Source organism: Anomaloglossus baeobatrachus, chromosome 11 (genome assembly GCF_048569485.1).
Source record: "Anomaloglossus baeobatrachus isolate aAnoBae1 chromosome 11, aAnoBae1.hap1, whole genome shotgun sequence".
Classification (NCBI taxonomy): Eukaryota; Metazoa; Chordata; class Amphibia; order Anura; family Aromobatidae; genus Anomaloglossus; species Anomaloglossus baeobatrachus.
The window spans coordinates 166,863,963-166,878,991 of record NC_134363.1 but is presented as its reverse complement, the minus strand read 5'-3'; the positions used below and the strand labels follow the sequence as shown (position 1 = coordinate 166,878,991).

Sequence of the window (15,029 nt, the reverse complement as noted above, 5' to 3'; positions counted from 1 at the left end):
AACATGAGGTATTTCTTTACCCACCCAGGGACAGCTTTTGGACGTCCCAATCGTCTGGGTCTCCCAATGGAGCGCCGAAGAAGGGAATTTTGTTACTTACCGTAAATTCCTTTTCTTCTAGCTCCTATTGGGAGACCCAGCACCCGCCCTGTTGTCCTTCGGGATTTTTGGTTGTTTTTCGGGTACACATGTTGTTCATGTTAAACGGTTTTCAGTTCTCCGACGTTACTTCGGAGTGAATTTGTTTAAACCAGTTATTGGCTTTCCTCCTTCTTGCTTTTGCACTAAAACTGGTGAGCCAGTGATCCCACTGGGGGTGTATAGCCAGAAGGGGAGGGGCCTTACACTTTTTAGTGTAATGCTTTGTGTGGCCTCCGGAGGCAGTGCTATACACCAATCGTCTGGGTCTCCCAATAGGAGCTAGAAGAAAAGGAATTTACGGTAAGTAACAAAATACCCTTCTTTTCTTTCTACATTTGAGATCTGCAGCTAGTATAAATGCATTATATGAAGAGAGCTCATACATAACCTGCGATACCGATGACCCTGAAGTTATCCCTGTGTTGTTTCCAATAGGCACAGAGACTTTCCTGGCACAAATGCGGCTGCAGAAAGGCGACCTCCTGGACAGATTATCAAATGCTCGCTCCTTCGTTAATATGGAAGACGAAAACAATTACATTGCGGGGCACAAAGCGATACGGCAGGTACGAAACCGCAGAATGTAAGGCAGTGGGTTTTAACACTGAAGTCCCAGAGAGGGGTCATTTAACATTTCTACAATTTGGAATCCTATGGAGCTCGAAATTCCTGGGACTTCTAGTGTTAAAGGGAACTTGTCAGCAGAAATTTTGCACTAAACCTAAAAGATTCCCCCTCTGCAGCTCCTGGGCTGCATTCTAGCAATGTTCCTGTTCTTGTGCCCCCTTTTAGACCAAAATAAACACCTTATAAAGTGGTACCTTTTCCTATGCAAATCTTGCAAATCGTACACGGGGGCGGGCTGTCTAGTGTCCGTTATCCTGCCTCCTGCTGCTTTACACCGTCCCCCATCACTCAATTTCAAACCTCAGGAGGCCGCCCAGTGCGTCCGAGGTCTTGCGCATGCGCCGTGCCACTCTAGCGGGACTGTGCACAGTGTGACCGCTGGTGACGTGTTGCGTAGGCGTGAGATTATGGGCGGCGCTGTGATTTTCATCAGCAAGTACCTGCCCATAATCTCGTGCCCGCGCTTTTCACTCTGCCTCCACAGTTATGCTGCTCCGCTCCTCCCATCTATTTCCTGCTCCAGGGCAAGATGGGAAAGAGGTGACGTGGGGTCATCTGGCCAGCGCTTGTGCAGAACGGTGGAGGCAGAGGGGAAAGCGCGGGCACGAGATTATGGGCGGGTACTTGCTGATGAAAAACACAGCGCCGCCCATAATCTCGTGCCTGCGCAACACGTCACCAGCGGTCACAGTGCACAGTCCCGCTAGAGTGGCACGGCGCATGCGCGAGACCTCGAGAGCACTGGGCGGCGTCCTGAGGTATGAAATTGAGCGATGGGGGACGGCGTAAAGCGGCAGGAGGCAGAATAACGGACGACAGCCCGCCCCCGTGTACCATTATCAAGATTTGCATACAAAAAGGTACCACTTTATAAAGTATTTATTTTGGTCTAAAAGGGGGCACAATAACGATAGGAACCTTCCTAGAATGCAGCCCATGAGCTGCAGAGGGGGAAACTTTTAGGTTTAGTGCAAAATTTCTGCTGACAGGTTCCCTTTAAGGGATATTCCAAAACGTTCTCCTTGGGATCATAGAGGATTGCAGCAGTCCGACTGAGAATTGATTAGAGGTAGAGTTTGTGCACCACTGCTCCATTTATTGTCTATGGGACTGCTGGAAATGTCAGAATAGAGAACTTGGATCTTTCCAGCAGTGCCATAGATAATAAGTGGAGCGAACATGTGCTCCAAATGGACAAGGTTCTGCCTAAATCATTGGGTCCTCTGGATGTCATAGCGGCAGAACCTCCCTCCCTATCAGCGATGGGATTTTGGCAGGATTTGGTGACCATCTAATGTGTATGAGGGTGTCGTGACTGTCCCTGATGTATGGGGGGAAAGCTGGATCATGTTTTGCTTTTAACATGTCCAATACTTGTTTATTCTCGGGGAGCTGTCACATTAGGGGGCCATTTACTCCTTTCACTATTAACAACCTCCATTATCACCTGTGAGGGCGGACAAGAAGAATATTTTGTTAAACCCCGTAACGACAGGCGTAAAACTATATATATCATAGACAGTGATGGGTGCAGGTCCCAGAAGTGGGTTATATGATCTATCCTTAGTTAGGGGGGGTCTTCTGTCCCACCCAGTGTGACTGACACTTCTGCTCCCAGACAGGGTACGGACATGGCGGCTGCGCAGACCCTCCATTCATTTCTATGGGAGTTAATGGAACTGACGCTTTCTGATGGTTCTGACCCTTTCTGTGTCTCTGTATTTGTGCCATTTTCTCGTATATTGCTTCTGAATATTGACTTTTTTTTTTTTTTCTTTTTTTTTTTTTTTTTTTTAGGTTATTCATCAGCTGAGTCGCCTGGGTAAAGTGTGGCAGGACGTGCTGCCCGTGGGCATTTACTGCAAAGCCATGGGGACGTTATTAAACACCGCCATTACCGAGATAATCACCAAGATAACTGCGCTGGAGGTAAAACCAGTATAACCACTGTTGGTGTTAACATGAGACTCAAGCGGTCTCTCTGGATCTGACTGCTGTTCCAAATTATATTGTCATGTGTGCACGCGAGAAAGTGTCGGTTATCGTTCTATCGGTTATGGACCTTCTCCATGACAGGCGCTGACTAACTGGTCTTTGAAACTTTCTATAGCTCTCGGAGAAGTGAAGGGTGTAGACAAAATACAGTCCAATCAAGTATCGCAGGCTGGACTTAGGACATATCGGAATTAGCATAGTCTCTGTTGGATTGGTCAGTCAAAACTTTAGGAATTCCTTTGTTCATCATTTTCTTTGGGAGTTGTCCAGGATGCAGCAGCCATCTTTAAAATTACATGTGCTGGTATATACTATGTTAAGGAAAATCACTAAATATGCAATATACATATATACGTGTTCGTAAGGAACAAAAGCATTCATAAATATGTGTGTTAGTTTACATCTACTAAACTATATACCTGAGTCTATGAAATGGCTGAATTAAGTATTTTTAGTTACTTAAAGGGAACCTGTCATCAGAAATGTAGCTATAAAGCTAAAAGTTCCCCCCTCTGCTGCTCCTGGGCTGCATTCTAGGAAGCTTCCTATAGTTTTTGTGGCCCCTTTTATTCCAAAATAAATACTTTACAAACTTGTACCTTTTCGTATGCAAATTTCTTAAATTTTCCATGGGGGCGGGCTGCCTGGTGTCGGTTACTGTCCTCCTGCCGATTTACGCCGCCCCCGAACGCTGAATTTCAAACCTCAGGACGCTGCCCCTGGGCGCCCGTGGTCCCGCGCATGCGCTGTGCTACTGTAGCAGTGCCGTGCACTGTGTGCACGTGTGACCGCTAGTGACACTTTGCGCGGGCACGAGGTTATGGGCGGCGCTGTGAGTGTCATCAGCAAGTGCCGCCCATAACCTCGTGACCGCACTTTCCCCTCTTCCTCCAGCGTTCTGCGCAAACGCTCACTGGCCAGATGACCGGACGTCACCTCCTTCCCATACTGCTCAGCAGCAGGAAATAGATGGGAGGAGCGGACGGAGCAGTCGGTGCCCGCGCAAAAGCGTCACCAGCGGTCACACGTGCACGCAGTGCACGGCACCGCTACAGTAGCACAGCGCATGCGTGGGACCACGGGCGCCCAGGGGCGGCGTCCTGAGGTTTGAAATTCAGCGTTCGGGGGCGGCATAAATCGGCAGGAGGACAGTAACCGACACCAGGCAGCCCGTCCCCATGGAAGATTTACGAAATTTGCATACGAAAAGGTACAAGTTTGTAAAGTATTTATTTTGGAATAAAAGGGGCCACAAAAACTATAGGAAGCTTCCTAGAATCCAGCCCAGGAGCTGCAGAGGGGGGAACTTTTAGGTTTATAGCTAAATTTCTGATGACAGGTTCACTTTAATTCTTATCCCGATACCACTCCGCGCGCTCTCCAGGGTATGCTGAGGTCCTCGGTCTTTTCTTCTGAGCAATTGTTGGGAGTTTCAGTACCAGGACCCTCACTGATCAACACTACTAAAAAGTTTTTTACCCTTTAAATTCGGAGGTCCAGGTCCTCCTCTCTATTTGATGAGAGATCTCTTTGCTCAATAAGGTATGACCTGGACCTCCGAATTTAAAGGGTATAAAACTTTTTAGTAGTTTTGGTGTTTGTCGAATCTCGGACTACCTCTTTAAAGGCCACCCAGTATCTGACATTGCTACAATCAATCCCATATAGAATATCTAGTCGCTCACTATTTCAAACCTCTCTAGGTCTCGTATATCCTTTGTACGTCATGGAGCCAAACACTGGATGTGACCATACAGAGGCTTTACATAAGGCCAATATTACACTGGGATCACATATTTTTGTTTTTCTTCTTTTTATAGACCTTAAAATCTTCTTTGCTTTTGCAGCTGCTGCCTGACATTGAGCACTGAGGATCAGCTCACTTGTAATCAGAACACCCAAAGTTATTTTTTTTTTTGTTAAACCATTTTAAAGTGGATCTGTCACTTGATTTAACAGTATAAATTATATACATTAATAGATGGATCACTTAAGTCTGATGAGGCTAGTATATTTGTCAAGGGAGGAATTTGGGTGAAGACTGCTAATGGAGTCTTCGTTTGGGATATCCAAAGACGGTGCCGTATTAGCTGTATACCAGTGCCGATATATCAATGTATCAAATAAAAAATAGCAGCGTGTACCACATTGATTCGCATTGATCAGGCTCTCATATTAAAAAAAAGTCAGTGGATGTGCAAGAAGCGGATCACGTACGGGTCAAAGTCCCCCATGTCACGCGTTTTTCACGGATCCATTACAATTATTAAATTGGGAAGCTGACTTAATTTAAAGGGGATTGTCCACTACTTTTACATTGATGGTCTATGCTTAGGATAGGTCATCAATGTCTGATCGGCCGGGGTCCGACACCCCACACCCTCTATCCCCGTGGCAGCCAGAAATGCTCAGCTCCAGTGCAGCTCCGTCTTCTGATAGAGGCTGTGGCCTAGTGTCAAGGGAGAAATTTAGGTAAAGACTGCTAATGGAGTCTTCGTTCGGGATAATCAGAGACTGTGCCGTACTAGCTGTATATCAGTGCTGATATATCAATGTATAAGACAATGGACACAGACATGTTCTCCTTGAGCCAGCGTCATCAACTGACTCGTGTATTCGATAGATCCAATTATACAGAAAAGCTACTTCGGCCTTGAAGCTAAACAGGGAGTACTTTTACTCCTTAATTTCTCACAGCGCAATTTGTTTCTTGTACATTCTTTCTGTGTGAACATTACTGATAAGACTTTTGCTCATTATTTGAAAACTTCCATTATTTGTACATCTGTTCACTTATCCTTGGTAACCCCTTCATGACTATACAACTTTGAACAGGGAGTATTATAGATCTATGCAATTGCTACATAGACAGATTATTATACAACTACATCTACATTTTGATTATTTACATACACAGATATTCTTATTACGTTTAAACAAACATACTACAGCTCAGACGACCTCCACATATTGACTTTGAAAATCCACTTCAGAATGTCTGTTTAATCTTTTGTGAACATTTTAACCTCACACGCAGCGTGATTGACATCTCCTCGCCACCCCTCCTATTTGCTCATAAATCTCTGCCCCACCTGGTCTGATTGTTAGCGCCTCAGTGTCCCTCCTCCCTGCTGCTGCAGAGATCTCACACTGCTCAGTACAATCTGCAGCTGTCTGGGTGGGTAGGTGGAGACTAAATACACTTGGACTTTTTAGGTCTTTCACGCCTAAAATGCTCATTTTAATGTCATGGTTATTAAAATGTTGTGACGTGGAAATTCACAGTCAGTACACCAGCCTCCTCAGACTTAAGGGATCTGTGTAATAATTTGTGCACTTTAAGCTTTGTGCATAAAACTTGACTCTTTGTTGGCGTTGACTGATTTTAAATGTAACGCATTTGTTTTCTCTCTCCTTTTTTGATAGGATATTTCCACCGAGGATGGAGAGCGGCTGCACACGCTGTGCAGGACCATGGTAGAGGAAGGACCCCTGGTGTTCACTCCCCTCCTTGAGGACGGCAAAAACAAAAAGTTCCAGGAGGAGGTGCCGGTGTATGTGCAGAAATGGATGAAATTCAAAGAACTCATGATCATCCTGCAAGCAAATCTCCAGGAGATAGTCGACCGGTGGGTGTTCGCACTGCTCCGGACCGTTATGGTCCAACCCTAGTCTAGTACCATGGGATCGACGTATGCGCCGACAGGGCCATTGAGTATAATGGAGCAGATAGAGGAAGCGTATGCTCCGTCTTGCACCATTTTCTTTTTCGCTCCTAATTGGGAGACCCAGACAGTGGGTGTATAGCTACTGCCCTCTGGAGGCCGCACAAAGAACTACACTTAAAAGTGTAAGGCCCCTCCCCTTCTGGCTATACACCCTCCCGTAGGAGTACAGATTCCTCAGTTTTAGCTTTGTGCGCAAGGAGGTCAGACACGCACGCATAGCTCCATTGTTTTTAGTCAGCAGCAGCTGCTGACTATATCGGATGGAAGAAAAGAGGACACATATAGTGTCCCCAGCATGCTCCCTTCTCACCCCACTGTATGTCGGAGGTGTTTGTAAGGTTGAGGTACCCATTGCGGGTACGGCGGCAGGAGCCCACATGCTGATTCCTTCCCCATCCCTTTTTACAGGGCTCTGGGTGAAGTGGGATTTACCGGTCTCCAGGCACTGAGACCGTGCTCCATCTACAGCCCCTGGAGAAGATGCTGGATGGAGCGGAGTACATCAGGGACATGGCCCTGCATCCTCAAGGTACTCTGTGTCCCCGTGCAGGCGCTCACACCGCAGCTTGCTGGGTGTTGTAGTGCGCCGGGGGACATCAGCGCTACGGCGCTTGTGCCAGGCCTCATTCAGCTTCGCTGAAGCAGGCACACTAGCGGGAAACGGTCGCGCCGGCCGCTGGGACTGCGGCGCGGCTGGCACTTGTGGTGCGCCGGGGACTTCAGCGCGGCCCGCGCTTTTACGGCGGCCGCGCTGATAACTCGAGTCCCCGGCTTTTGCGGCCTGCTTCCGTTCGTTCCCGCCCCCGGACCTGCCAGTCAGGAGAGGGGCGGGACGCTGGCCACGTCTAGGAACGGTCATGCCGGCCGCTGGGACTGCGGCGCGGCTGACACTTGTGGTGCGCCGGGGACTTCAGCGCGGCCCGCGCTTTTACGGCGGCCGCGCTGATAACTCGAGTCCCCGGCTTTTGCGGCCTGCTTCCGTTCGTTCCCGCCCCCAGACCTGCCAGTCAGGAGAGGGGCGGGACGCTGGCCAGGGCATCAGCGCTGAGGGCTGGAGTCGTTTTTACATACTCCAGCCCTCACATTCGGCACAGAGGGGACACTGTTCCCGCACTTTTGTTTGGGAACTCCCACGGACCGCCCCTCTCCACAGACGCCGGCAGCCATTCCTGCTGACACGCTGAGCTGCAGAGGGGAGCCGGGGAGACCCAGACAGGGAATCTGCAGCCTCTTACCCGCTATTCAGCGGGCGGTAAGCCCCCTCTTGTGCCAGTATTATTCTTAGTATTTTGTTTATACAAATACTTTGTATTGCATAGCGCTGGGCGCCCTTTGGCTATAGACTCTCTCACATTGCAGAGAGCCAGCAACATGTCGTCCGTAAAACGCAAGGGTGCCAAGGCACAGACATTATATGCTTCCTGCACCGCTTGTGGGACTTTTCTACCAGCAGGCTCCACGGACCCCCATTGTGTGCAGTGCTCGGCCCCTGCGGCGCTTGCACAGTCGGGACCTCTGCTGGACGTGACCCAGGGTGTACCACCTGTGAATGCTGTCCAGGTGACAGGAACTGAGTTTGCAGCTTTTGCTGACAGAATGTCTCTCACTATGTCACAAATTCTTGACACATTGCGAGCTAGGCCTGTACTTCAGGCCACGGACACTGTGCAATCATTGCCCCCTGGTCCCCCTCAGCTCCAAGCTCCGGGACGGGCATATACACCTCAGGGTGAAGACTCTGACTCGGACGATGGCCCCGGGCAGCCTAAGCGGGCTCGCTATGACGGGCCTTCACATTCATCTCAATGGTCAGAATCCCAGCGAGATGAATCTATGGGTGATGAGGCGGACGTAACTGATCAGGATTCTGATCCTGGGACCGCTCTCAATCTAGATACACCAGATGGTGACGCCATAGTTAATGATCTTATATTTAACATCAATAAGATGTTAAATATTTCCCCACCAGCTCCTCTTGTGGAGGAGTCAGCTTCGCAGCACGAGAGAATCCATTTCAGATACCCTAAGCGTACTTTAAGCACTTTTCTGGACCACGCTGACTTTAGAGACGCAATCCAGAAACCCCACGCTTATCCTGAAAGGCGTTTTCCTAAACGGCTTAAAGATACACGCTATCCTTTTCCCCCTGAGGTGGTCAAGGGTTGGACCCAGTGTCCAAAAGTGGATCCTCCAATTTCCAGGCTTGCAGCTAGATCCTTGGTTGCAGTTGAAGATGGAGCGGCACTTAAAGATGCCACTGACAGGCAGATGGAGCTCTGGCTGAAATCCATCTATGAAGCGATTGGAGCGTCATTAGCGCCTTCTTTTGCGGCCGTATGGGCACTCCAAGCTATCTCAGCCGGGCTTGCGCGAGTTGACTCCGTCACACGTGCATGTGCCCCGCAGGTAGCACCATTGACCTCGCAAATGGCGGCATTCGCGTCGTACGCGATTAATGCTGTTCTTGACGCTACAAGCCGCACGGCAGTGGCGTCAGCCAACTCCGTTGTTTTGCGTAGGGCCCTGTGGTTGAGACATTGGAAAGCAGATTCTCATTCCAAGAAGTGCTTAACCAATTTGCCTTTTTCTCGTGACCGATTGTTTGGAGAGCGTTTGGATGAAATCATCAAACACTCCAAGGGTAAGGACTCATCCTTACCGCAACACAGACAAAACAAACCCCAACAAAGGAAGGGTCAGTCTGGTTATCGGTCCTTTCGAGGACCGGGCAGGTCCCAATTCGCATCGTCAAAAAAGACTCAAAAGGACCAGAGACGCTCAGATTCTTGGAGGTCTCAGTCACGCCCAAAAAGGGCAGCCGGAGGAACCGTTGCCAAAACGGCGTCCTCCTGACTTGCGGTCTCCGATTCCCACACCCGCGGTCGGTGGGAGGCTTTCCCACTTTGGCGACATCTGGCTGTCACACGTCAAAGACCGTTGGGTGAGGGATATTCTGTCTCACGGGTACAGGATAGAGTTCAGTTCTCGTCCGCCAACTCGTTTCTTCAGAACTTCTCCACCACCAGACCGAGCCGATGCTCTGTTGCAGGCGGTGGCCGCTCTAAAGGCGGAAGGAGTGGTGACCTCCGTCCCGCTTCAGGAACAAGGTCACGGTTTTTACTCCAATCTGTTTGTGGTCCCAAAAAAGGACGGATCGTATCGGCCCGTCCTGGATCTAAAGTTGCTCAACAGACACGTAAAAGTCAGGAGGTTCCGGATGGAATCCCTACGCTCCGTCATAGCCTCAATGTCTCAAGGAGATTTTCTAGCATCAATAGATATCAAGGATGCGTATCTCCACGTGCCGATCGCACCAGAGCATCAGCGTTTCCTACGCTTCGTCATACACGACGAACACCTACAGTTCGTAGCGTTACCTTTCGGTCTGGCAACAGCCCCCCGGGTCTTCACCAAAGTCATGGCAGCAGTAGTAGCTGTTCTGCACTCGCAGGGTCACTCGGTCATCCCGTATCTAGACGACCTGCTTATAAAGGCACCCTCTCAAGAGGCATGCCAACACAGTCTGAAGGTGGCACTAGACACTCTCCAGAGTTTCGGGTGGATTATCAACTTTCCAAAGTCTCATCTAACCCCGACCCAATCTCTGACTTATCTTGGCATGGAGTTTCATACTCTATCAGCGATAGTGAAGCTTCCACTGGACAAGCAGTGCTCGCTACGGACTGGAGTGCAATCTCTCCTTCAGAGCCAGTCGCACTCACTGAGGCGCCTCATGCATTTCCTAGGAAAGATGGTAGCAGCAATGGAGGCAGTCCCGTTCGCGCAGTTTCATCTGCGCCCTCTACAATGGGACATTCTACGCCAATGGGACGGGAAATCGACGTCCCTCGACAGGACTGTCTCCCTCTCTCAGACTGCCAAGGACTCTCTCCGTTGGTGGCTTCTCCCCAACTCATTGTCACAGGGAAAGTCGTTCCTTCCCCCGTCCTGGGCAGTGGTCACGACGGATGCGAGCCTATCAGGGTGGGGAGCGGTGTATCTCCACCACAGGGCTCAGGGGATGTGGACTCTGGAAGAGTCCACCCTGCAGATCAATGTTCTGGAAATCAGAGCAATCTATCTTGCCCTGCGAGCCTTCCAACAATGGCTGGAAGGCAAGCAGATTCGGATTCAGTCGGACAATTCTACGGCGGTGGCTTACATCAACCACCAAGGGGGAACACGCAGTCGCCAAGCTTTTCAAGAAGTCCAACGGATTTTGACGTGGGTGGAAAGCAGAGCGTCCACCATATCCGCAGTTCACATCCCAGGCGTGGAAAACTGGGAAGCAGACTTTCTCAGTCGCCAGGGCATGGACGCAGGAGAATGGTCACTTCACCCGGACGTGTTTCAGCAGATCTGTTGCCGCTGGGGGACGCCGGACGTCGATCTGATGGCGTCACGGCACAACAACAAGGTCCCAGTTTTCATGGCACGGTCTCACGATCACCGAGCACTGGCGGCAGACGCCTTGGTTCAGGATTGGTCGCAATTCCGACTCCCCTATGTGTTCCCACCTCTAGCATTGTTACCCAGAGTTCTCCGGAAAATCAGGTCCGACTGCCATCGAGCCATACTCGTCGCTCCAGATTGGCCAAGAAGGTCGTGGTACCCGGATCTGTGGCATCTCACGGTAGGCCAACCGTGGACACTACCAGACCGTCCAGATTTGCTGTCTCAAGGGCCGTTTTTCCATCTGAATTCTGCGGCCCTGAACCTGACTGTGTGGCCATTGAGTCCTGGATCCTAGCGGCCTCAGGTTTATCTCAGAAGGTTGTTGCCACAATGAGACAGGCTAGAAAACCATCCTCAGCTAAGATCTATCACAGAACGTGGAAGATATTCTTAGCGTGGTGCTTGGCTCAAGGGTTTTCTCCCTGGCCATTTGCATTGCCAATTTTTCTTTCCTTCCTGCAGTCTGGGTTGGAAAAAGGTTTGTCGCTTAGCTCTCTTAAGGGTCAAGTCTCCGCGCTATCCGTATTCTTTCAGAAGCGCTTGGCACAGCTTTCTAAAGTACGCACGTTTCTCCAAGGAGTTTGTCATATCGTTCCTCCTTACAGACGGCCATTGGAACCCTGGGATCTGAACAAGGTTCTCATTGCTCTCCAGAAGCCGCCTTTCGAGCCTTTGAAAGAGGTTCCCCTTTCTCGGCTTTCACAAAAGGTAGTTTTTCTTGTGGCGGTCACGTCTCTTCGAAGAGTGTCCGAGCTAGCGGCGTTATCTTGCAAATCTCCCTTCCTGGTGTTTCACCAAGACAAGGTAGTACTGCGTCCAATTCCGGAGTTTTCTCCCAAGGTGGTTTCTTCCTTTCATCTCAATCAGGATATCACCTTACCATCTTTGTGTCCGCATCCAGTTCACCAATTTGAAAAGGGTTTACATCTGTTGGACCTGGTGAGAGCACTCAGGATTTACATTTCTCGCACGGCGGCTCTACGCCGTTCGGATGCGCTCTTTGTCCTAGTCGCTGGTCAGCATAAGGGATCGCAAGCTTCCAAATCCACCCTGGCGCGGTGGATCAAGGAACCAATTCTTCACACATACCGTTCTGCTGGGCTTCCGATTCCATCTGGACTGAAGGCCCATTCTACCAGAGCCGTGGGTGCGTCCTGGGCATTACGGCATCAGGCTACGGCTCAGCAAGTGTGCCAGGCGGCTACCTGGTCGAGTCTGCACACGTTTACCAAACACTATCAAGTGCATACCTACGCTTCGGCAGATGCCAGCCTAGGTAGACAGGTCCTTCAGGCGGCGGTGGCCCACCTGTAGGAAGAGGCTGTCTGACAGCCCGTTCATGTGGTATCTTTTTACCCACCCAGGGACTGCTTTTGGACGTCCCACTGTCTGGGTCTCCCAATTAGGAGCGAAAAAGAAGAAGGGAATTTTGTTTACTTACCGTAAATTCCTTTTCTTCTAGCTCCAATTGGGAGACCCAGCACCCGCCCTATTTGTTCTTAGGGTTTCGTTTTTTCGGGTGCACATGTTGTTCATGTTGTTTCTTAAGTTCTCCGATCGTGTTATCGGATTGAATTTGTTTTTGAAACTGTTATTGGCTTTCCTCCTTCTTGCTTTGGTACTAAAACTGAGGAATCTGTACTCCTACGGGAGGGTGTATAGCCAGAAGGGGAGGGGCCTTACACTTTTAAGTGTAGTTCTTTGTGCGGCCTCCAGAGGGCAGTAGCTATACACCCACTGTCTGGGTCTCCCAATTGGAGCTAGAAGAAAAGGAATTTACGGTAAGTAAACAAAATTCCCTTCTTTGGGTCTATACGCTTTCTGCAGGCAGATACCCAGACGTAGCAGACTATGTTCAGGCATCCGCATGCAAAAAGCGTATAGACCCGAAAATGGTGCAAGACTGAGCATACACTTGGTCTGTCTGCTCCATTACACTCAATGGCCCGGTCAGCGCATACGTCCGAAACACGTTTTGTGGGGGGAAGGGCGGGATTTTGGATGGATGCCCCGACTGAGACACTGAAACGCAATGTGAAAGTAACCGTACAGCCAGGACTCAGCCTTCACTGCTAGAAACGGATCAAGCAAAAAATGGAAGGAACGCATAGAAAACACTGATGCAACAGACCAGTTTTCTTTATTTGGCCTTCTTTTCTCACCCTGACCCAACTTTACATCATTATAAGGAAATGCCGTGCCTCTAGGGTGCGTTCACACACAGCACTTTTTCCGTAGGGCATTTTGTGGATAATTTACATGTCGAAAAAGCATGATCCTTAATAAAAAAAAAAACAAAAACATACCCTCCTTACCTGTTGCTCCCATGGCATTTTTTTTAATATTTTTATCCCCCTCCAATCTATATAATCAGATTTCAGTGACAACGTTTCGCCTCATTTCGCTTTTGCAGGGGGACCAGCAGAGATGAGTATAGTGATATATTTATTTTTTTTTTTTTAATTTTTTTTTTCCCTTAAGTTTTTCTCTGGATCCATATACAATCCACAGCTGCGTCCTCTGTATCTGCATATCCTCATATTTTGCCCCCTGCTTCTTGTTTTACAGGTGGGCGGATGGTAAGGGGCCGTTGGCCACCGAGTTCTCCACGAACGAGGTGAAGAGTTTGATCAGAGCTTTATTTCAGAATACGGAGAGGCGAGCGGCGGCGCTGACCAAGATCAAATAACCCCCGATCCTTCTTCTGTATACGGCTGTAATATTCTGTACATATTTGTTTAAGAACAGTAAATACATTCATAAATTTTAGTTTTTGGTTGTTTTTTTTTTAAATTTTAGTTTTAGCTATTAGTAATCCTACATAAGCGAAAAGCACAAAATCCCCAGTGACGAAACACCGAGACTTCATCGAGGTAAGATGGTGATGCTCCACGCCACATTCCCACAAGGACCTCTCGTGGTGGTGACACCGGCAGCCGCACCGATAGAGCCGCACATTTCCATCTGTGCACTGCGAGACGTCCCAACAGACTCACCCCAGATCTGCGGCTTTTGTCAGTTTTATCTGTGGCTTTATTTCTTTTTTATTTCTTTATTTTTATTTCTTTATTTTTTTTTACAACCTTTCCTTTCTGTGGTGTTTGTGCTGCACTGTTACATGCTAACTGCACAATGAGCTAACTGAGAATTTGTCAGTGATTTCATTCTGACAATTTAGTTTTTTGTTTTTTTTTTTTTATTTTTTACGGAGCTCCTCAGCTGATTTATGATTAACAACCTCATCAAAAGCAACCAGAACTTTAATATGGTCGTAAGTCAGCTTTGAAATGATTAGAATTACTACTAATTATGAGCGGGCACTAGCATGCTCAGTACTCGTAACTAGAGATGAGCGGGCACTACCATGCTCAGTACTCGTAACTAGTGATGAGCGGGCACTACCATGCTCAGTACTCGTAACTAGTGATGAACGGGCACTACCATGCTCAGTACTTGTAACTAGTGATGAGCGGGCACTACCATGCTCAGTACTCGTAACTAGTGATGAGCGGGCACTACCATGCTCGGGTGCTCTGTACTGGTAACTAGTGATGAGCGGGCACTACCATGCTCGGTGCTCTGTACTGGTAACTAGTGATGAGCGGGCACTACCATGCTCGGTGCTCTGTACTCGTAACTAGTGATGAATGAGCACTACCATGCTCGGGTGCTCAGTACTCGTAACTAGTGATGAGCGGGCACTACCATGCTCGGGTGCTCAGTACTGGTAACTAGTGATGAGAGAGCACTACCATGCTCAGGTGCTCAGTACTCGTAACTAGTGATGAGCGGGCACTACCATGCTCGGGTGCTCAGTACTCGTAACTAGTGATGAGCGGGCACTGCCATGCTCGGGTGCTCAGTACTGGTAACTAGTGATGAGCGAGCACTACCATGCTCAGGTGCTCTGTACTGGTAACTAGTGATCCTGGTGATTGGTGCGCTTTAAAGGGATATTTGAAAGTTTGATTCTATCCAAGGGAACGGGGATGAGATCCTGATCTCAGGGGGTCCGACCACTGGGCCCTGAATGATCTCGATAACCTGGGGCCCTGAAGATCCTGTGTAATTGGAGAAGTGGTT

The 15,029-nt window shown here is 49.0% G+C and overlaps 1 protein-coding gene across 1 annotated transcript in view; it reads left to right on the top strand.

Annotated features, from left to right (window-relative positions):
* The window catches only part of ZW10 (zw10 kinetochore protein), a 114,205-nt gene extending 100,490 nt beyond the window's left edge, over positions 1–13,715 (top strand). Inside the window, exons 13-16 of the mRNA XM_075328695.1 lie at positions 577–707; positions 2,566–2,697; positions 6,190–6,392; positions 13,515–13,715. Of these exons, the coding sequence (XP_075184810.1) occupies positions 577–707; positions 2,566–2,697; positions 6,190–6,392; positions 13,515–13,635 (587 nt within the window). The 3' untranslated portion in view covers positions 13,636–13,715. The remainder of the gene's footprint in view (positions 1–576; positions 708–2,565; positions 2,698–6,189; positions 6,393–13,514) is intronic.
* The last annotated feature ends 1,314 nt before the right edge of the window (positions 13,716–15,029 follow it).